Source organism: Sciurus vulgaris, assembly GCF_902686455.1.
Source record: "Sciurus vulgaris genome assembly, chromosome: 5".
NCBI classification, from domain to species: domain Eukaryota; kingdom Metazoa; phylum Chordata; class Mammalia; order Rodentia; family Sciuridae; genus Sciurus; species Sciurus vulgaris.
Genome location: NC_136465.1, coordinates 83357752 through 83382669, shown reverse-complemented (window position 1 = coordinate 83382669; position 24918 = coordinate 83357752). Strand labels below are relative to the sequence as shown.

At 33.7% G+C, this 24918-nt stretch overlaps 2 protein-coding genes across 2 annotated transcripts in view; one reads left to right on the top strand and one right to left on the bottom strand.

The window, feature by feature from the left end:
* Nucleotides 1–2103, top strand: part of PLBD1 (phospholipase B domain containing 1) — a 66847-nt gene extending 64744 nt beyond the window's left edge. The window contains exon 11 of the mRNA XM_079140043.1: nt 936–2103. Coding sequence (XP_078996169.1) covers nt 936–1118 — 183 coding nt within the window. The 3' untranslated portion in view covers nt 1119–2103. The remainder of the gene's footprint in view (nt 1–935) is intronic.
* The window catches only part of ATF7IP (activating transcription factor 7 interacting protein), a 97794-nt gene continuing 74745 nt past the window's right edge, over nt 1870–24918 (bottom strand). Inside the window, 5 exon segments of the mRNA XM_079140035.1 lie at nt 1870–6495; nt 11809–11921; nt 13973–14155; nt 16657–16812; nt 19206–19284. Coding sequence (XP_078996161.1) covers nt 6076–6495; nt 11809–11921; nt 13973–14155; nt 16657–16812; nt 19206–19284 — 951 coding nt within the window. The 3' untranslated portion in view covers nt 1870–6075.

Here is a 24918-nt window from a genome sequence, read left to right as displayed (position 1 = left end):
GTTTCGTCTTAATGATGCTCAATGTTGTGTGAAGTAAAAAAAAGGTAGTGGTGGTGGTGGTGGTGGGAGAGGAATGTAGAAAGCCTGGCACCCATGAAGCCCCAAGAAATGTTTGTATATTTCATAGTATTTGAAAACATTCAGCAATGAAATGTCATATTTGTCCCAGAATAAATACAAAAAAAATCACCTGTTGTCTTGCCTATAGGAATCCAGCTAAGCTCCATCTTCAAATTGCCAAAGGATGTATGTTAAAAATATAATTAAAAAAATTTTTTTTAGTTGTAGATGGACACAATACCTGTATTTTATTTATTTTTATGTGGTGTTGAGGATCAAACCCAGTGCCAAGTGCTCTACTGAGCTAAGGTCTCGGTCCCTGATTCTTTTTTGGATCCTTTTTGAACACAGGATTTTCTTCCCCTCCAAGATTAAGATCTGCAGTTACCTGGTGGTTAGGAGATCCCTAGAACCATGGATCTCAGTTTTTTTGATAGTTTCTTCTACTTTAAAACTCATTACTGACCTGATTAATAACTTTGAGGACATAATATATGCTAGGTACTGCTCTAAGCATTGCTTTCATTAATTCTCATGAAAATTCTATGAAAAGGGTTATTAGGCCATTTTACAAATGAAAAATATGAAAAACTGAGTCACAGAGGGGTTAAGTATTTTTAAAATAAGTTTTGGAGGGAGAATTCTGAATATAAGTAAGAATGCAGATCTCATTTCTTCTCAGTCAATACATATTTGAATGCCAAATGGATATAGAAGAGTACATTACAGATATGAAGCTTCATATAGGAAATTTTTGTCTTAAAGGATGCTAATATTGTGACTTTGGGAAGAGAAGGGTAAAAATAAAGGCATGCATTCAGCCAAGTTTTTTCCCAAATGGTTTTCTAAAATGTCCCCCTCCCCTCTCTCTCCAGGTGACAGATATCTACCTAGCATCTCAGTACACAGCCTATGCCATTAGTGGTCCCACAGTACAAGGTGGCCTCCCTGTTTTTCGTTGGAACCGTTTCAACAAAACTCTGCATCAGGGCATGCCAGAAGTCTACAACTTTGATTTTATTACCATGAAACCAATTTTGAAAATTGACATACAATGAAGGAAGGAGATGAGGGAACAGAAATGCTGCAAACAAGATACCAAAGGCTCTATTTTAGCTGTTTTCCCCGTCAGAACTATTCTTAATAAAATATATTAAATTCAGTTTGTCATTTTAATTTTCCACTGACTTGTTTCTAACAAGCATTCACTTGCTCCGGACATTCAGAAGAAACATGTATAATGTAACAATACTAGGCTTCAGCGTTCAAGCTAACACATAATAGTACAGCAAAACCCACTTTCATTTACCAAAATCCATTATTCTGCTTTTATGCCTGCAGGCTAGACTATATTAGGTAGTTGTGCTACATGACTAAGTTCTAGTGAAGCGAACCTGAGATGAGTTCCACTTCCAGACTACTAAGAACTTCAATGTTTTCTTTCTCCTAGCTGGATATACTTAATGACAAAGCCTTAGAGGATGGGATGGTGAAGCAGTTGATATCTCTTTCATCAACAGGCTTAGTTGAATCTGTGTGGTACAGGTTAGGCACACAATATAGTAAGCCTTACTGTTGTCCCCCATTAGTTAAAAGCATTATATCCTATTTGACAGCAATTCCTAATAGAAACTTTTCTTTTGAGCAAGAAAACTACATGTGGTTTAAATGCCATGGAATTGCTAAGTAGGTAAAGCAAGTCATACTGTGCAGTATATACTGGGGTGATTGAAAACAAAGTGAGAGATTTTCAAAAGAAAAAAACTACAAGGGCTGATAATAGTCAATGAATCAAGAGTACTCAGAATGTTAAAAACCCAGTCATTTATTTCAAAGTATAAATTTCAGGCTTGTTGGACAAAACCCCACTACAGTTAACACTTAAACAGACGCCACTCTACTGTACATTTAAGAAGAAAAAAAAAAAAAAAAAAAAAAAAAAAAAAACACAGAAACCTTCAAAACCTAATAAAAACAGGGCAACTTTCTATAGCCCAGTTAATATTAGACATTAAGAAGGCCTTACATTTGTCTTATTTACACTCTCAACTGAAATAAAAATCAGGATGCAAGCTTCCTACAAAAGGATTTATACTTATATTTAGTTTTGAAATGGTTGATAAAATACTAAAGCCAGGATCCCCAAAAGGTGTTTGATTGCCCAGTTACCTTATTTACAAAAAATAAGACAGCATTTAAATGTAAATGACAGGTATTTAGTTGACTCTACAAATAAAAAAACAAAAGTTTATTTTGACATGATAAGAATCATGTGAAGATGAGAATACAAAACATGTATTATCCTTTTCCTCCCCTTTCCTTGCTGGCTGAAGAGGATAAATGAGTTTCAGGAATTAGGTAAGTGTGCTGTACTAACAAATGCCTCAGGGGAATTACTATTTTCTTGTGTGTATCTCAGAAAAATCAAGCCAACAAAAAACAGCATTTGCCCAGTAAATAGTTCGCAAAAACAAAATCACATATTGGTTTTAGATAATTATTTGCAATAATCTAATACTGGGACACAGTTTTTCTGGAAACTAGAATAAAATAGGCCAACAACAGGTCAGTGACAACAACAACAAAATCTTAAGATACTGAGGATACTGACATGGCCTAAGAAGGAAAGTCAGGGAGAATACTTGGAAGGTATCTGCAGTACCCTACTGTGCTGAGATCACAGTATATGTAAGTGAGAGATACCACAGCTATTATTTTGTTAACTTTATACAGTACTGGAGAACTCATGGAACAAGATAAATGCCTATCATGGAATATTGACACTAAACTTGCTGCATAAATGATAATTTGGAGAATATTTAAAGCAAAAAACCAAGTAACAAAAACTAAGTTAACACTTAATACAATGCTGTGAGACTTCTGCAGAGAGATGCACCTAAGATTCTAAGCTCCTTGCTTCAGGCCACTTTTTTCAAGGTATTTATTTTAGGGCAATGGGAATGGGGGGAGTGGGGAACACCTGTGAGGCAAATGGTATCCAAACAAATATTCACTGTTCAAAGAAGAAAGCTCTCTACTTCTCTCATAAAGTTAAATACTGTGTGAAACAGTAAGAGTGAGTCCAGAGGAATGAAGGGATATAGTTACCTCATAAAGTTAACTGTTAACAACAGATATTGTCTTCGTATGCCATTTATATATTTACTAGCAAAACATAATTTAAAAAGAGATTTGCTCACACTTAAAACAGGTGAAAATTACTCTGACAAAGTTCAAAGTAGAGGGTAATAAACATTACTGTTGCCATATAACCATTCCTACATTTCAGGTTGAAATATCAGAAGTTTCCAGGATTTCCAATAAGGCAATACCTATACAAGTATTGTCAACCTAGAAATGTAGCAAACTTGCATTCCCAAAATGGGATAATTGAGCTTATTTATAATACTTTGTGAAAAGATATCATCAAATAAAAAAGAACCATGGAGTATGAACTGCTACTAAAAAGTCTATGGTTGAGTCGTCCATTCTCGTCCAAAGAAATCAAACAAAAAGCTAGCACTCATCGACATTTAAACCTGCCCCAAATAAAAGCCTGGCATTCTAGCCTAGTCCCTTTCAGTAAATCCAATGTGGCTACTGCCCATTAATCTCATGGCAAGTTAATTTGAGGAGACCATCTTATAATAAATATACTTTTTTTGTAAATAATTACAATCTCTCTTTATACCTTCCTTCCACCATCCGGAATAAAATAAGTTTTAGGTAATAATTTTCTGTAGTAAATCTAGAATTATTGAGAATTACTATTTGAGCACTTAGTTTGACAGAAAATACCGAATATAGGCTAAAATAAACAAACATTTTCATTCTACTGGGCTTTCTTCACCTGCTTAATAATAATATGAAAACTTAAAATAAGATTAGTAAATATAAATACAAATATTAATTAAGGGAACCTTTTGTAGGCTTGGTAAGCAAATTGTTACCACATGACCATAAAACCCGTCAATAAAGAACAATTTTGAACATGGGGGGCTTTCTGTTCTGCAGATAGGAATGATCTTGAGCACATCAACATTGCAACCACTTTAGGTAAAAACATATACATGCAGATATAGATAGTTGCTCATATACATCCAGAAGACAGTTTTCCTCCTGTTGAAAATTTATTGCCATAACATTGGCAACTTTTATTATCATCTTCATTCACCCTAGAATGAGTAATATCTACACAGTTGGCTGGCAAATTTGACTTGTGGAAAATTCTAATTCTCATTGTGGTCTCATTTTCTGAGAGTGAAAGGAAGGTTAGGCGCATTTACATTTTGGCAACCTGTAGGCTTTCTTCATCACCAATCAAACTTCACACTTAAGATGACAGTACAATGACCAGTGCAAAGTCTCTAAAGAAAATTTCTTTACAATGAGAATACTTCCTATTTTAAGCCATCAAAGTTGTACACAAAACAGTATTGATAAAAAAGGATAGCTCCCTCCTATTAATTCCAGGAAAAATAAATGACCAATTTATTTTGAGAAGGTTAAAGTATGAATTCAAATGTCACAAGTAAAGAAGATTTGGAAAGTGATCTCACAAACTCCATGAATACTTTTCAAAATATTTCCAGTTGCACTCTCATTCCTAAAACTTGACCCAGACCTTTTGTCCTAAAAACTATCTTCACTCAAAACACCAACCTGATACCAGTATAGCTTGACACTCATACTGAAAATTCATGACCTAAGCTGAATTTCACTAATTTTGAAGAGGAATGGAGATACACAAGATGTTATATTTAACTGTTAAACAAAATGACCTAAAATATTTTAAATTCTATCCAAAGCTGATAAAGGCTAAGACTGGATTCAACTTGGCACCATCAAAACAAAGTTAAAAGGTTAAAACAGGAAGGATGACATGAGAGTAAAGAGGAAATGGAACTTTCCTCTTGATATATTAGCTCACTGTATTTGGTGAATCTTACTGTTCATTTCCTTTGAAAGACTAATGCACTATGGGTGATTAAGTATACTAGAATTGTTTTCATAATGTCTAACATAGTGTGCAACATGGAACAGGTTTGATGGCAAATTTTCTTAAACAATACGGTTTTCTCTTGGTCCATTTTTATGAAGAGTTAATAATAACCCAAAATAAAAGCATCTATAGAAGAAAAAAGCAAGTCAAGTTTTTGAAGTTAAATATGATAATGCCATAGATGAAGGAGGAAAAAAGTTATACATATGTATATGTATATATACATACGCACATACCTATGTATACATAAAGGCCTTGGTTTAAACTTACTGTGTTCTATATTTTGTGGAGATAATGTAGAAATAAAGGTTGAAAGCTAAAAGGGTAAATAACAGTGGACATATGGCCATGTTTATTCTATAGTAAATCTGTAAGGCACAAAATAAACATAAAAGCCAGGTTAGGAAAGGGGAAGGGGTCAATGCAGATGTTTTTCATTTAATTAACAAGTTGAAAAGCAACAAAAGATGAATAAATCCTTTCCTCTGTTCAAATTAACCTATTTTAAACTACTCATTTTGCTTTTTATTTCTTTGGGTATTGTTTAGATTCAGTTTAAATCACTTAACTCTGATCCCATAGTTCCCTTGGAAGCAGAATTATGCCAGTTACATACCTCAGATATTTAATCTACTTCATATTAAAAGAGAGGTAAGTTTGGGAATGAAAATGGTAGTTTCCACTGCAATAAACAAATAAAAACAAAATGAAGCCAAAAAAAAAAAAAAAAAAAAATTCACACACAAACACGCATACATATCCCTAGCCTTAAAACTAAAGTAAGATACACACATTTACATTTCAAAACCCTGAAGCTGAATTGTCTGGGAGAAGATTCTTGCTTTATGGGCTGAGTTTATTTTACTTCTGGTTATAAACAAATGTAGTGTATATACACATCTGTCCAAGAAATCTTGCACAATGTGGATTTTACATTAGGTATCATGCACAAGATTAAAAACAAGACCAAAAGGTGGAACTTTTAAAAGAGGAAAAGACAAAGGCTCCAAGGTTTAACTGCTCTGGGAAGAAGAGATCACATCCGTTGACTGAGGATCACAAAAAGGTCCAAAACGTCCATAAATATCCTTGGCTCGTACTGCAAAATAGTATTTGCTGCCAGATACAAACTGGGTGAGAGTACAAGCCATGGGCAAGGGAAGTGCCTTTACTTCCCCAATCTTTTTCCATTGTGAGGGCACAGTGGCACTGGGTTCTTCATGGTAAGCATAGAGATGGTAACTATCCACAGTAGCACAGCTTCGATCCACCTCCAGGACACTCCATGACAGTACAATGCCATTTTGACTCTGAACTCGTGCTAACTTCAAGTGTGGCTTCTGAGGCAGAGAGGTGCTGGCAGCTTCTGGGGGCAGACGCTGTGGTTGTGGGGCTTCTGGTAAGGGTGCCGGGTGCACAGGGCGTGGAGGCTCCTAACAAAAGAAGAATCACGTTATTTTACAGTGATCACAGAAAGAACTACTTTAGAATGCTAGAATTAAGACACCCCAAATATCACATAAAGAGATCATTTTACATAAATTTGTAAACTTTGGCATGTTATTTGGTGATTTATAACCAATCAAGCCCAAAACAATGGTGTTAAGGTATCTTCTACTAATACTCCTGAGACCTAAAATATTGAATTTTTCTTGGGAAATAAAAATGTCTTGCTGATGGAATATAATTATAAGGGATATCATAAGCCAGGCATGGCAGTACACGCCTGTAATCCCAGTGGCTCGAAGGCTGAGGCAGGAAGATCGCATGTTCAAAAGAGAATTCCAAGTTCAAAGTCAGCCTCAGCAACTTAGCGAGGCCCCAAGCAACTCAGTAGTTAAGTATCCCTGGGTTTCAATCCCCAATACCAAAAAAAAAAAAAAAAGCACTGTAAGGTGAAAGTAGAAATCGTGTACTTCTAACAAATTAATTTCTGATTTAATTCACTATTCTATAGGTTCTCACTTGAACATAGCATTCTTTAAAATCACATGTGAAAGTTTATCATATGAAATGAAGTATACTTTCACTTTAAAGCTGTACTATATTCTTATAAGTAAGTGTATTTAACACTGAATATAAAGGCAGTACCATATTCTTATGAGTAAGTGTGTTTAACACTGAATGCATATTATGTTCTTGGTCAGTTTGCATGAAAATGATGCTACTTAGATTGGACTACTTAGATGCAGAAATAGTCATGTACTTTTCAGTGAATAGGTAAAGCATGAGCAAAGACATAGGGATAGGAAAGTGAAAGGACTTATAATAGGCCAGAACAACTTTTTCTTGGCCATAGGGTATGTGAAGGGGGAAAAAAATTTGAAGAGGTAGGTTAAGGCGTGTTATTTGGTGATGAAAAAGCATGATACTAACTTTAAAAAGCCCTACTGACATATCTAACACAGGAACAATATTATCATTATTGTAAATATTATTATTGTATCTGGGTGTTAAGATAATAGGTGAGAACCAGAAAGAAGGGATATGAGTGACTTTTTTCTCCAAGTGGAACATATCATTGGTTCTCTGACTTTATACTGGAAGATAACAAATAACAATTTCCTTAACTGAAATTCACTTAACAAATGTTTTAATATATATTTAAGTTTGGAGATGTAGCTCACTGCATATTTAGCAACGAGGATGCCACAGGTTCAATTCCCAGCACCATTTCTCCATGTGAATAATTTGTATAAACTAAATATTAAATACTGAAGATCTAATATCTTTTTATATCTCCATGTCGGGCTGGTGATGTGGCTTAAGTGGTAGAATGCTTGCCTAGCATGCATGAAGCCCAGGATCAATCCTCAGTACCACAAAGCAAACAAAATATATGCCTTATTATAGTCAAGCTGCCTGAAGTATAAGACAAAGAAACTATTGTAAAATTTGCAAGAGAAAAGCTCCAAGTCACATTTAAGGGTTTCCCCACTGAACTAACAGCAGATTTGTTAGCAGAAACCTGCAGTCCAGGAAGAAATGGAATAATGCATGCTAAGCCCTGAAAGAAAATAACTTCCAAGCAAGATTACTATAACCAGCAAAGCTACCCTTCAGAATGAATAAAGGACTCAAGATAAGCAAAAATGGAAGGAATTCACAACAGCCTGACAAAAACATACTTTAAAGGGAGTCCTACATACAGAAGTGAAAGATAATTACCATCATGAAAGCATACAAAAATATAAATCCCACTAGAGGAGGAGAAACACAAAGGAGAAACAAAAGAATAAAAAGTTATCAATACTATCAAAGATAAATAAGGAAGAAAACAACTAGAAGAGAATCAATAAAATGACAAGAGTAATATTATGATCAATAATTATTGAATGTAAACTAAAAATATCCAATTAAAAGATATACACTGGCTGGGGCTATAGTTCAGTAGCAAAGTGCTTGACTAGCATGTGTGAGGCACTGGGTTCGATCCTCAGTACCACATAAAAATTAATAAATAAATAATGTCCATCTACAACTACATAAGATTAAAAAAAAGATATACACTGCTTGAATGGATAAAAAGTCAAATCTAACAATAATATGCTGTCTACAAGAAATGTACTTTATCAGTAAAGACACATACAGACTTAAAAAAAAGATGGAAATGATATTCCAAGCAAATGGAAACCTAAAGCTAGCAGGAATAGCTGTATTTATTGCTGACAAAAAAAGACAAAAACCAAAAAAAGATGAAGATTGCTATATAATGCTGAAGGGAACAATTCAGCAATAAATATAAAAAAATGTTTTATGCACCTAATATCAGAGCACTCAACTTTATAAAACAAATACTTTTTAACCTAAAAGAACAGATTTATTCCAGTTCAATAACAGTGGGAAATTTTCACATTTTACTTTCATCAATGGAGAGATCATCCAGACAGAAGAGTTAACAAAACATCAAAGTTAAACTATACTATAGATCAAATAGACTTAACAGATGTCTAGAGAATATTTCATACAATAGCTGTGGAATACAATTGTTTTCCTCAGCCTATAGAACTTTCTCTAGATTAGAAAACATATTAGGCCACACACACAAAAAAAATCTTAACAAATGTAAAAAAACTGAAATCATATCCTGTATCTTTTTGGATAACAATGGAATAAAACCAGAAGTCAACAGCAAAGGACATTTTAGAAATTATACCAATCAATGAAATATTCTGAACAACACACTATTGAACCAACAATGAGCCACTCACAAGTCAGGATTTCTCATTGCAAATGAACATGAAAATACATCAAAACTTATGGAATGCAGCAATAGCAACACTGAGGTAAGTTTATACCTACATCAAAAAATAAAGATTTAATAAAAATAACCTAATGATATATCTCAAAGACTTAGAAAACAAGAACAAGCCAAAATCCAAATTTAAGGGAAAGAATAACAAAGATTATAACAGAAATAAACCAAATACACATAAAAAAAAAAAATAAATGAAATGGTCCATTGAAAAGATAAACAAACTTACTTAAAAGAAAGGTGACTAGAAAACACTAGTGATTAGTAAATATCGGGAAGGGTATGTGAGAGGGGGTAGAGTGTTTTTCATACTACCAGTTGTAGAGGGACAAAATACCTTAATTTTATTTATTTATTTTTATGTGGTGCTGAGGATTGAACAAGTGCCTCACATGTGCTAGGCAAGCCCTCAAATCTACTGAAGGTGTATTTGATTAGTACATGTTATATGCATGTATGGAAATATCATACGAAATCCTATTAGTATGTATACTCAAACTGTTGTATGTGAAAAATACAACTCCATGCAAAGCTTAGTGATGTGCAATACAGTAAGAATGCAAAAAAAAAGTATGCTAAATAATACATTGAAAGCTAAAGTAGAACTGATTCAAGTACTGGTCACGTTGTTATATTCCCTCTAAAATTCTCTCTTTTCCTAAAGTGACTTAATCACTTCAGTAAATAACATTAAATAAACACAAAGCTAGCCTTTGACTGGAGGGACCACAGGAGTTTTAGGTGTTTGATACATAGCTTAAATGGCCTATAAAATCCCTCTTAATTCTTAAATTTTTATGATTCTGAATCTGCTCATACCTCAAAACTAGTTAAGTCAAATGAGTATTTGTTTCTGTCACTGCAGTGGAGTTTTTTTGTTGTTGTTTTGTTTTTTAATTGTTTTAGTTATAGAGGGACACAATACCTTTATTTTATTTATTTATTTTTATGTGGTGCTGAGGATTGAACAAATGCTTCACATGTGCTAGGCAAGCCCTCTACCACTAAGCTACAACCCCAGCTCCTGCAGTGGAAGTTTTACCTGATGTTTTAGAGAAAAATAATACAACATTGGTGATCTGCTCAAAAATAATCAAGTGTGTATGCCTGGGTGAAAGAACAGGTAGGTGGCAATATGGATAAAATAAAAGTAGCATGTGCTCATAACTATCAAAATTGGGTTATCGGTATGTAGAATGGTTATACTGTCCTTTATTTCATATATGTTTGAAAAGTTATTTTAAAAGTTTTTTTTAAATTACATTAAAATAAAACTAAAATAAAAGTCTATTTCTCTGGTAAGATAGCTCATTTTAAGAAAATACACAATAAATTCCACTTTAAAATTTTTTTTTAAATTGTAAAAAGCTCTGATGGGTTATAAAATTTGCAAAGTATACTACAAATGAGATTTTTTAGTTGTTTTTTGAAGGAATATGTAATGAAAACTTACCTGTAAATGCAAACAATAGTAATAACCTATTTCCACATACCCAAATACAGCCAGAACTGAAGCACTGTGAATACTCTAGAGGTTCTAAGATTAGACTAATTCTCGTTACGGGTCTGACTAGCTTAGGTAATGACATTGATCAACCATTTTAACATCTTATGGCGTATCATACCTTTTTCTCCCCAAAAGAATAATAATAATTTTGTTACTCATAGGATTGTGAGGACTAAATAAAATAATACATGTGCAGTACTCTGTAAAGTACCTATTATACAGTAAGTGCTCCACTGATATTATTTTTTCCACTACAGTGAAATAATAAAAATCATAGCTGTTAAGAACAAAGACTATAGAGATAGAATGCATGGATCCTTAGGAGGTATGACTTTAGGTTGGTCAACAAACTTTGTGAACAGGTGCCACATCTATAATAAAGTTTTAAAGTCCTTTAGGTAGCAGTCCCAATACATGGAACATGTTAAACACTCACAAATGCTAGGCATTATTATGAGTATTGAAAAAGAGATGTTCTCCTAGGAAATAAGTCATATTGGCCCCCACCTCTTGGATTCCCCTCACAAAGCCAGCATACCAATAATCATGATATTCCATTCCAATCAATACTATCATGATCATGTCACAGAATAATGTGACACTGTTTTAGAGGCTAAATCTAAGGATAAAGCTTGGTTTTCTATGACTTAACAAATTAATTTTCTAAACCAGTGGATTATTTAAAACAATAAATTAATGATAATACAGCAGTTAGGACTGACATAATACAGATTTTGAGGGAAAGAATAAAGTTAGAATATGAAAAAATACAATTTGTACACCACAAGCAAACTCAATGATCATTACCCCTAGAACATTTATTCAAAATGGTAAGATCAATTTTCTTAAATGAACTCCCTATGGAAGATCAGAAAGACCTGTCATTTCCCTTTGATATTACTACTTGAAAGAAAAAATTCTAACTACATGATATTCAATAGCTTTATAGTTGAGAATTTTATAAAGCCAAGCATCAACATTTACAGTATGCACTTGTGGTGGTCGGTGATGCACTGTGAGCTGAGGACCTGCTGATCCCAGAGTTAGTCCATTGTTTACAACATATGTGGTTGTTTGAGGCACTCGAACTGTAACACCTATAAAAAAAATTAAGGAATAACATCAGAATTCTGTAAATTTGGTAAGACACTGATTCAACACTTGATGTCAGTGAAGCGATGTTTTAGAATGCAGAAGGAAAAGTATTTCCAACTTAGAAATCTATACTCAGACAAAGTTAAGCATGAAGATAAAGAAATCTTCATAATATATAAGCACTCAAAATATACAAACTTCTGTGAACCTTTCCTCAAGTACCCTGAATTATGTGTCATTTATATGAGGGAAAAAAAACAAAAATAAAAACAAAAAACGAAGGAAGACAGACATGAGATATAAGAACAGGATATCCGGCACAGAAAGAAATACATCTATTCCCACCAGGACTACGAACAAAAATTCCAGACAACTGGTTGTGTGCCACAAGAAGGCAAACAAACTAGAATGAAACAGTGTGACTCAATAGCAAACTGAAGTTGTCTTTATAAAGATTCCTGTCCTCTCTCACATTTCTGACTAGAACAGAAAGTTTCAAGAAAGCCATGCTTATCTTGTGTTAATTAGGTTTTTCTCTGTTTTCCCACGACCTGCTGATCAGCTGAGGATACTCATTTTATCCACAAAGGAAATTGCTAAGACATACTCCAGGATAAAAGAAGTAGAAAATAGAGAACCATATACTGTCCCAACCATATTTCAGCAGCTGGACCATATCACAGTTCTGCCACCAAGTGTCCTGAACAGTGGTGAACCTAGTTTCCCAAACCTCATTTTTATGCAACTGATTTTCTGAAGGAAGGCTCTTACCAACTTCAGAAAGTTAATGTCAGACAATAATCCAGGGACTCTAATTGGTTTAATTTCTTCTGGAAGCTACCATATAATAATGGCATTACTGTAGTTTCTTTAAACATCTATATTTGTCTTTGCTATTAAATTTTTCAAAAATAAGTTTTATATATATATATATATACACACATATATGTATGCATACATGTGTACATATATACGTGTTTGTGTGTGTATTATATAAATACCTACACTGGTGACAAAACCTTTAAAGCAGAATGACCAAGAGAAAACCAAGAAGAAAAGGGAAAGGGATGCAATAGGGAATGGCATACTGAAAGGCCTGCAGGTTACTGGCAAAGCTTATTTTGTAACCTGGTAGAGTGTTCATATTATTTTATTATTTTTCTTTAGAGTTCATAGGTGGTTCACTTTATTATTTTTCTTTAAACTTTAAATATACCTTTCATACAACTTGTTCTTGTATGATATATGATATATTCTACTGCTAAAACATATATAGTATTTTTAATATAATATAGTTATTATAGCATGTAAGTTATATACAGAGTTACATATATCAGTAATACATAACATATATAGGAAAGAATAAGCTTCCTTTAACATTTTCCCTTTTATTTCTCAAACACTTTCCATACCTTTTTAAGAGTTTCTCTTTGGAGACTTTAACAATTCAATCATTTGAGTTAAGCCACAACTGAAAATATTCACTTTTACTAGATACTTTAACAGAGTGGAATACAGCTTATACATCAAGTAAGGTATTAGGAAGGTATAGGTAATAAATAATTAAAATTAAATTGAAAACAACACACATAGCACAAATCATATAGTCTATATATCCAACCTTCTCTGGATAACTTTCCTAAGGAAAGAAAAGTGAATTAGTCTTTTTTTTTTTTTTTTTTTGCCATTTAAAAAGTATTTTTAATTAAAAAAGCTATATATTTGTGGTGCACAGGATGTTTTGAAATATATACACATTATGGAATGGTTATATCAAACTAACCTGCATTACCTCAGATATTCATAATGTTTTTGTACAAAGAATACTTAAGATTTCTATCACCAATTTTCAAGTATACAATAAATACATTATTATCAATTATACTATAGAATTATGTTGTACAACAGATCTCTTGCACTTACAATAATTACTTTAATATGATATCAAAAGCACTTTTTGCAAAATCTAATGTCAACCAATATAAGCCACTCCAACTAAATGCTGAATAGAATTACATACACTTCAGAGGTATATATAAGAAAAGAGACTTACTGTTTTGAGGGTTGACCTGACGAACAGCAGGAGCCTGCATAACAGTTCCTCGGAGGGGAGCCTGAGCTGGTGGTGCTGGGAGAGTTGTATAAACCACCTGATGGTTTGCAGGAGCTCTTGGTACAGGGAGTCTTGTGGTCACCTGAGTTATTGGACGATGTGTTACATTCACGGTGGTTGGAGCTAATGGAAGGGAAAAAAAGATATTAAGAATGCAGTAAATTCTGTTAAGCAAACTATATTACACAATAATTATCTTTGCATAAAATCTAAACAACTATAAGATAGAGATAATAGTGTCCTTTATAAACTTGCAAGGTAAAAATAACAAGGCCAGCCAAAATTAAGAGTAACATTAAAATCCAAGCTTCAGAAGAGCAACTCAATTTCCTTTTCACATCTAATTTCCTTCCCACTCTTTGGTTTAACTAGATAATAAGCATGTGAAGATTTAAAAAAAAAAAAAAATAGATCTAGATTAAGAGTATGTTTGCTATAGGAATGACTTTAAAGAATAATTTGTCCCTCTTCAATACTAAATTATTCCTAGAATTAGAGGCCCTCTAATGTCTTCTACCAAGGGGATAGAACTATACGGAAGGGGTATAGATCTAAAAGAATATCTTTATATTTCAGTTCATTAAAGTGCTAGCTATTGTAATTCATATTTTTGTTTTTATCAAGTGAACCAACCTATGTTTTTGGCCAGCTATTACATTCACATTTTCTTCCTCCTTTATTGTGGGAAACTTCACCTTGAGAGAACATTAATACGACATGAGTAATGTTAACAGATACTTATCAAAACAATGAGTCTCCATTCACGCACAGAATGGAAATACAGTAATGTGTTCTGTTTAAAAGACAGGGTCTCAGAGTCTCATTATTTTGTCTAGGCTGGCCTACAACACCAGGACTGAAGTGATTCTCTTGCCTCAGTCCCACCGATAGCTGGGACTTCAGGCACCTGTCACTAGCCTGACAAAATGATTCTTTTTTTTATTTTTATTTTTTAGTATGGGGATTGAACTCAGGGACATTCAACCACTGAGCCACATCTCCAGCCCTATTTTCTATTTTATTTAGACACAGGGTCCCACTGAGTTGCTTAGCACCTTGCTTTTAGTGAGGCTGGTTTTGAACTCGTGATTCTCCTGTCTCAGCCTCCTGAATCGTTGAGATTATAGGAGTGTGCCACCCCACCAAGCTCAAAAATGGTGATTCTTAAGAGTTAATATTTTGTTGTTAATAACTCTATGAATTAGAATCACATTTTAGAAACGATCATGTAGTAACTACAAAATAGGAAACAACATAAAATCTACTTTCGCTTCAAAAACTTAGTTTCATAATTCAATAAATTTGAAGAAGAATGATATTTAAAAAAGAAAGGTTTCCTTACTAAGACAATCCAGCAATCCAGGCTGACATGTGGTTCATGGTAAGAGTATTGCCTAGCATACAGGAAGTCCTGGGTTTGACTTCCAGCACAGCCAAAAATCAAACATACAAACATACACACACAAAAGCCAAGTAAAGACTTCTGAGTCTTTACATATCTTCAACTTTCATTGTGAAAAAGAAATAAATAATACAAGGAAGACTTCTCTCTTCATTATCTATGTTGTCCATGTATTTGCATGATATTTCCTTCTAAAATATCTAAATTAGGTAATTGTTACTGACTGTTACTGTAACTTTGTATAAATGTATGGAAACACAGGTAACAACATAGCTTCTAAGGTTGAATTTAATAATATACACCTTTTTAGATGAAACAATGATATTTGAATATGAGAATCAATACAAATTTCACCAAAATTAGTCTTATATAAGCATACTATTTTATGTAAGTCTTATATAAGCAAGGCTAAAAAGGTAAAATGTAGTTTAATGGGTAGGAAATTCTGGTAGGCATCTAGAATTCTGAAATCCAAAAAATTTACACAGTAATAACTACACCAAACCATCACGCACTTACTATATCAAAAATAATTTCATCATTCAATGATTAATGAATGGTTTGCTAAATCTCTAGAAAGAATTCCTTTTCCTACAAATTACTCTGGTATTGTAAGTATAAATTTCATTGAATAAAATCCCATTTTAATTAAATGTTTTCCTTAATAAGAAATTGCAATAAGTACTTTGCATATAAATTTCCAAGCAACAGATTAATAAGAAGACAAATTGTCTTGACTAGCTTCTAAGCAGTTTAAGGTGATACAGGCTGTATCTTGAAAATTTCTGATTTATGGTTTCTTGAACTGCAAGAAAGTAGAATATTAGCATTTTTGTCCTGATGGCTGATGGTATGTTAGACCAGTTAAAACTAGTTCAAGTTAAGAACCACCTAAAAATTCTTACTTAATCAGTCAGTTATTATATCTTGAATTTACTCAGAACACAATTATTATAACTGGTCCTTCCAGAACTATGTCATCTCTGTTCTTTACAGTGGCAAATGACAAAGACATATAAAGTCCTCTTTATAATCATTCTCTGACAGTAATGTTACATAAGACAATCAACAACACTAAATTACACTATATTAAAAAAAAAAATTGCCTTCAAAAAAACAATGAAAATTCTTAATTTTCTATATAATCTTTCAACTTAATTCCATGGTCATAATTTTCTATAGGCAAAACTACAGCTTGCACTCAGTGATTCAGCAAATTTACCTGTAGGTAGTAAGTGTATCGTTGTTTGAGATGGTCCACTTGTTGGCACCCCTGATGCCTGAAGAGGCGGTGCTGGTTGTATGGGTTGCAAGGGTCGAGGCATAGGCTGAGAAGAACCCATGGTTGACACAGGAGTGTGATTCAGCTTTTTGAGGTCTGGTAATTAAAAGCGACATGTTATGAATAATGATAGAAAAATTAGAAAATACATGTCTTTCCTTTATAAATGAGTGTAATTTTCACTTGCTACTTGAATGTCACATTTACCTACTTCTCTAAGAATGACTTCTTTCTTTAATTATGTGAATTTTTCAAGGATTTGAAAGCCAAGTCAGGAGCTATTTAAATAATTCACTATTGTTCTGAAAGCAATTCTAATTCACATTTCCAGGAATTTGGTTTGTTTTATTATTTTGGTAGAACAATCTTAACTTCTGGATTCAATAGAGTATCGTGTCAACTAGAATAGTTTCATCGCTTGTATGAACACATATCTATGTACATAATTGTATAAAGGAAATTTTCCTAGACAAATACTATAAAGTGATGGGTTTGACAGTATGATTTTTAATTCCAATTGCTTAAGGTTAAACAGGTTCTTCTGCTGGACAATACAAATGGTCACTGATCATCACTATCTAGTAGTTAAAATAAAAAGTCTCCAAAAAGGTCTCAAATATCCTAGGAAATAAATGTATCTCAGACAAATCTCTTAAGAATAGGAAACCATTATATAATGTAATAAGAGGAGTACAAGCCAAAAGCCTTTCTATCTAAAATGATCCTCACCCATTCTAAATCTAAATAAAATTTAAAGCTTTAGCAACTGATACTTAAGTGTGGTGATATAGGAGAATAATGTATTTTAGAACAGAGAATTCAAGTATACCTAAAGGTAGAACAATGCAAAGAGACCCCAGGACGCAATGGATGTTAGAAACTGAAATGGCAAGAGCACAAAACAAACTTTGCTTGCTTTGCCTTTTTTTTTTTTTTGGTACCAAGGATTGAACTCATGGGCACTTAATCACTGAGCCACATCCCTAGCCCTTCCATTACATTTTAATCCATAATCAACCCTACCTGTGTCAGCTCAAAAAAACCTACATTTATTTTTGTCCTCTACAGATCATTACAGTCAAATTTGTCCATTTAAAAAAAAAGTGAAAGTAATACAGATAATATGAAACTCTTTAACAGAATGATCATACTGTTATGCAATCAACCATGATGAAGAATGGTGTAAATTTCCCAATCATTCTTCAGTTTCCTCATTGTTCTTAGATTTCATAAAAAAAAGATTAACTTTGTTCTCATATATTCAACTAAATAGCTATTTAATTTTACTTCTCTAAAACCAAGTAAAGTGTCTTATTCCCTAAAATATGACTTAGGTTTTTAAAAAGTTTAATGTCTTTAAGGTAGTAATAATTAACTTAGCATCTGATCTTATTAGATTTTCCACATGCATTCCAATATTACCGTAGTGTTTTATAGATATGTGAACCAAATTATTTTCTACAAGTTTGAGAAATACTTTAATATGACGAATCTTAGTTAAGAGATTTATAATTCTAATTTAGCTTAGTAAAGACTCAGAGAAGTCTATATTAAAGACCCACTGAATCTAAGCAGTTTCCAAGCTTGCCTATTCATTCATTCACTCATTCATTCATTCATTTATTTTGTGGTGCTGGTGATTGAACCCAGGGCCTTGTGCTTGCAAGGCAAGCACTCTACCAATTGAGCTATTATCTCCAGCCCCGCAAGCATTTTTAACCATGAAACTTTTTTTTTTTTAGTTGTTTATGAACTTTTATTTTATTTTTATGTGGTGCTGAGAATCAAACCCAGTGTCTCACATATGCTAGGCAAGCGCTTTACCACTGAGCTACAGCACCAGCCCGAACCATGAAACTTTTTTATTTATGGAATACCTAATAACACTTCAAAAGAATAATCGGGAATATGCCTTACTATGTATCCAGTTTATTTTCCAATTATCATTTAATTCAGAATATTATTGAGGATTTTGGATGTAAATGCTTCTTAAAATTATTTTCATTTTTATCTATGTAATACTAAAATAACAATTCAGATGGTCCTCATTAAATGCATACACACTTTCAAGTATCTACATTAGAAAACACACATACACACGCGCGCGCGCGCACACGCATTTAATGAAGGGCTCAATTCCCATGTCATTTACTGATTCTGACTTCTCCTAGGTCTTTAGTAAGTTTCTTCAACTCTAAAATGAGTATGACTAGGTTACTGCAAGAATCAAGTGAAATAACAAGACACAAATATAGAGGTGCTAATAAACTAAATATTTTGCCAGATGCTATTTTCCTCTTGGCCTTGTTTATATTCATTCAAGATCTGATTTCTAATTTTAAACTCAATTTTTAAAACTCTCATTCTAAAAGGGATAAAAATACACCAAATATAATATTGGAGAGCTATGTCTTTACAGAATATTATAGTGTAACAGGAAGAAAAAAATGGTATCAACGTACTCTTTACTATCATTACTATTTAAGTACCTTGTGAAGCTCCAGTCTCTTCATCATCCATTGTGAGATCAATGACACCACTTGAATCACTGCCAGTGGCTTTTCCACTCTGAAAAATAAAACTACATTTTTCAAAGGAAACTGGCAGGTATAAAGGAAAAATGAGTAATAATGAAGGGAAAGAGGAATAAGGTATTGTCTGGTTCAATCTGGATCCCTAAATACTTTACCTTAAGAAAGACAGTTTGTCACAGAAATGTCCCAGGATACTACTCATGGGTTAAACTCTTACCATACAAAATATAATTTTCAAAAGAAATTCCAGAAGTGTTTTAAAAAATTAAGCTGTTCATTGTATAGAGCTATTAAAGTGATTAAATGCTTTAAGTATTATGTGATTAAATATAAACATCACTCATTTTCTGACACCTTAAATGCTGATCCATCCTACTACAAATCATCAATTATTAACTGAAAACACCAAAGCCAATCGTTAACAATTAAGTTACAGAAAGAATCTAACCGAAATGTTTTCTCCTCTAAAAAATAGTAATTATAACTTTAATCATGTAATATCTGTCCACCTCATTACAGTCTGTCTATAAATTACCTGAGAACAGTGATTGTATAGTATTTTGTACAGCTGTATGCCCTGTTTAGTACAATGCCTTCCACAAAGTAGAAGTTCAATAAATGTTTTTTCAAATCAATCACTTAATGCTTAATATAAACCTCAATGAAAGGTTTACATTAAGATAAGATTTCAAAAAATGTATATCTTGAAGACTCTGTGCATTATAGTTTTTGATCTTGTCATGAGTTTCAAAGCCAAGGATTCTATTATTATTTTCTTTCATTTAAAAAAATATTCAAAGAAGCAGACTAGAAATAATTTTAAAAATTTCATTCCCTTTTTCACTAGTGGAAGACTTCCTACTGACCTGTATCTGTGTTAGTGTTAATGAGATATATATGTATATGTGTGATATATATACACACATATATAAACACAAGTACGTACACTACAATATTCATATTTTACACAAATATACATATATGCATGCATGAATCTATTCATATACATAGACTCCCACATGCAGACACACATGTCCACACTTATACCTTAAGGAGCAAATTAGAAAACACTTGTAGTTCAAGCTTATTGTATTCTAGAGGTGAAGACTATTTGAAACAAGATTATATCATCTAGTAGATGAAAAGATAAATTAAAGACTTTGGACTAAGGCAGGATCAAAGACTCTCTTTTAGTTCTTTTTTTTCTTTTGTCAAAAAGACACTTTAAACTGAAAAAAAAAAAATGATATGGTATGTTATGCTATTTTGACCAATTTGACCAAGATCAACTGTCCAAAATCATTAGAAATTATAATTAAGACCAAAAAAAAAAAAAAAAGAAAAATGAAAAGGTTTACCTTTAAAAATCATACGACAGTGACCAAAAAATGGTAGGACAACACAGATCTACTGAGTCAGGACTCTGAAGTCAGAAAGACTGATTACATCTTACAGTTCCAACTCGGCTGTGTGAAATTTGTGTTAAAAGGTAATTTCCTCAAGTTCTAAAATATGGATATTGAAGCTACTGTGAAGATTAATCCAAGAATGTACACGAAATGTTTAACACTACACATATCACAGGGTTAACTGTTTAATAAATGGTAATCATAATTTACTTTGATGCATCATTCTGAAAGCAACTCCAAATAATTGGGTTTTTAGCTGCAAAACTCAAGCTTCATGAAATTGAAGACAATGACTTCTTGACTTTAGAAAATTCAGGCCCAATCCCAAGACAGTAATATTATTCTAAAATCTTGTAACTGCAAATCGTTCTATGAAAATGATCTCTAAGAAAATAACATATTTATAAATATAACCATAAATCAGTTAAATACTAAATTAAAAGTTCACAACAATTCTCAAAGAATGTGAAAAAAGTCATACACTACAACATTATCTAGAAGGTCCAGTTTTCAAAGTTTACTTAGTTTTGAAACTTAACCAAAAGTTACTAAACATGCAAAGATAAGTGGAGTGGAATCCAAGTTGTAATAAAAAGTAAGACAACAGAGACTGACTCTAAGTGGAGCCAGATGTTACATTAAGCATACTAAGACTACAAAATAGATATTAAAAATGTGTTCAAAGAATTGAAGGAAAATATGAAGGCACAAATGGAACATCTCAAAGGAAAAGTCGAAATTAATACAAAAGAAGAAATAATACAGCTGGAAAGAATGATTATTAAAATAAAAATTAGCTACGCAGGTTCAAAAGCAGATTACAGGACACACACACAAACATACAAAAAAAAAAACTTCAGTGAAATTGATAACAGATCACCAAAAATTTTCCAGTCCACAAAAAACAGAGAAAAACAAAAACAACAACAAAAAAGAACAACAGAAGGAAATATGAGAACCCGAGACCTATGCAATAATGAGAAATAGATTGGTACAAATCTACATGAGAGGAAATGAAGGAGATGGAAAAAATTATCTAAAGAAATAATGACTAGAGATCCAAGATGGCGGTCTAGAGGGAGGCTGCGTTCCTTCTCGCTCCACAACGCCGGATTCATGCAGAGGATATCTGTTTCTCGGTGAGGCAGTTTTTGCTGCTTATCGATCCCCTGCTCTTTACCCCATTTGTCTGCTGTGATGACCTGCAATCTGCCAGCATATTGATGCCTTTGTTGAGAGCAGATTGCTCACTGTCAGGTGTCTATCATCCGCCATTTGCCTGCCTCTCGCCTGTCCATCACCTGCCTTACCCCTATCCATCACTCAACGCTCCAGGTTCACCTCCCGATCGTCCGACAGCTGCCAGCAGACTGACCGCAGACCGCCAGTGGAGAATCAGTTGCCTGCTGCTGCCTGGAAGTTCACTGTTACAGTACCTGCAGGATCCCTCAGCCCGACCCATCACTCCCTGCCTCAGGGGCCCTCACATCAACTGAATGCTCCCTGCCGCCAGGACCCCCAGACCAAATGACTGTGCCCTATCACCGAGAACCCAGATCAACTGATTGCACCCAGCCTCCTGGATCCCACAACCACACCAAACACACCCGACCTCCAGGATCACTGCCGGACCAACTGCATCCTGTCTCCAGGACCTTGAGCTGACCACGTCCACCCCTGAGCTGCAGCTCCCCATTTGCCAACACATTTGGAAGCCAGAGCAGCCATCTTGGATAATCCTGGAAGCCTTAGCTCCCATCTTTAGGTGGGGCAAATCCCATCCTGAGATGCCTGCTGGAGGCTTGAAGCTCATTGTCAGGTACCTCTCATACATCAGGCTTCTGAACACTGGGAGGTTTCATTAGTATATGACTGTTATACAGTAGATTTTCTTTTTTCTCCTTTTCAAAAAAAAAAAAAATTTAAGTTTTTATTTCTTTACGTTTCTTGCTTTCTTTTCCTTCTATTTACCTGTTCCCTCAGAGTCACTTTCTCCCTTATTTACATGCTAACATCCGATTTCTTTTGATTACACTCTCACCCTTTTTATTTTCTAGAACTTCTGTATATTCTTTTATTATCCCATTAACAGTCATATTCTTCATCCCTCTGCATCCTCTTTGTCCTCCATTAGAAACTGCAGATATTATTGTAAAACCTGTTTGTTTTACCGAAGATAACATTTGAACACATTTTGTTTATTACGACAATTTTGTTATTGTCCCCATAGGGGCTATTTGGTCTAGGATTGCATAGTGTCTGATTTGGGCACTGCTAATATTGAACTCCCCTTAAAGAAAGGGTTTTGGAAACCTATAGGGCCACTATAAGCCTATAGGGGAAAATCTGCAATACCCCAGATCTGCACTACTAGAGGGGAAGATACATGAACAACATGAAAAAACAAGGGAAGAAAATGATCCAAACAAATCTAGATTCTATAGTAATAGAATCCAATGACAGTATGTTAGAAGAAATGTCAGAAAAGGACTTCAAATTGCACATGATTAAGATGATTCACGAAGCAAAGGATGAGCTAAGAGAGCAAATGCAGGCAATGAATGATAATACCAATAAGCTGAAAGAGCACCTGCAGGAAGCAAAAGATCATTTCAACAAAGAGATAGAGATTCTCAAAAAAAAAAACCAAACGGAAATCCTTGAAATGAAGGAGACAATAAACCAAATAAAAAACTCAATGGAAAGCATCACCAACAGACTAGACCACGTGGAAGACAGAACCTCAGACAATGAAGACAAAATATTGAATCTTGGAAATAAAGTTGCCCAAACAGAGAAGATGGTAAGAAATCATGAACAGAATCTCCAAGAACTATGGGACATCATGAAAAGACCAAATTTAAGAATTATCACGATTGAGGAAGGCACAGAGATACAAACCAAAGGAATGAACAACCTATTCAATGAACTAATATCAGAAAATTTCCCAAACCTGAAGAATGAAATGGAAAATCAAATACAAGAGGCTTACAGAACACCAAATGCACAAAATCACAACAGATCCACACCAAGGCACATTATAATGAAAATGCCTAACATTCAAAATAAAGATAGGATTTTGAAGGCCGAGAGAAAAACATCAGATTACATATAGGGGGAGACCAATATGGATAGCAGCAGACTTCTCAACCCAGACTCTAAAAGCTAGAAGGGCCTGGACCAACATATTTCAAGCTCTGAAAGAACATGGTTGCCAACCAAGAATCCTATACCCAGCAAAACTAACCTTAAGATTTGAAGATGAAATAAAATCCTTCCATGATAAACAAAAGTTAAAAAGAATTTACGAATAGAAAGCCTGCACTACAGAATGTTCTCAACAAAATATTCCATGAGGAGGAAATGAAAAACAACAATGGAGGTCAGCAAAGGGAGGAACTACCTTAGAGAAAAACCACTCAAAGGAGAAGCCAAGCTAACTTAAAAACCAAAAATAAGCCAAATGACTGGGAATACAAATCATTTCTCAATAATAACCCTGAACGTTAATGGCCTAAACTCATCAATCAAAAGATACAAACTGGCAGAATGGATTAAAAAGAAAGACCCAACAATATGCTGCCTGTAAGAGACTCATCTCATAGAAAAAGACATCCACAGACTAAAGATGAAAGGATGAGAAAAAACCTACCACGCACATGAACTCAGTAAAAAAGTGGGGATTTCCATCCTTATATCAGATAAAGTGGACTTCAAGCCAAAGTTAGTCAGAAGGGATAAAGAAGGACATTTCATATTGCTTAAGGGAACCATAAATCAGGAAGATATAACGATAGTAAATATTTATGCCCCAAACAATGGTGCATCCCTGTACATCAAACAAATCCTTCCCAATTTCAAGAATCACATAGACCACAACACAATAATTCTGGGCGACATTAACGCACCGCTGTCACCACTAGATAGATCTTCCAAACAAAATCCAACCAAAGAAACCATAGAACTCAATAACAAAATCAATAACCTAGACTTAATAGACATATACAGAACATTCCATCCATCAACAAGTGGATACACTTTCTTCTCAGCAGCACATGGAACTTTCTCAAAAATAGACCATATGTTAGGCCACAAAGCAGCCCTTAGGAAATGCAACAAAATACAGATACTGCCTTGTGTCCTATCAGATCATAATGGACTGAGAGTAGAAATCAATGACAAAGTAAAAAAAGGAAATTACTCCAACACTTGGAGACTAAATAATGTGCTATTGAATGAAACATGGATAACAAAAAACA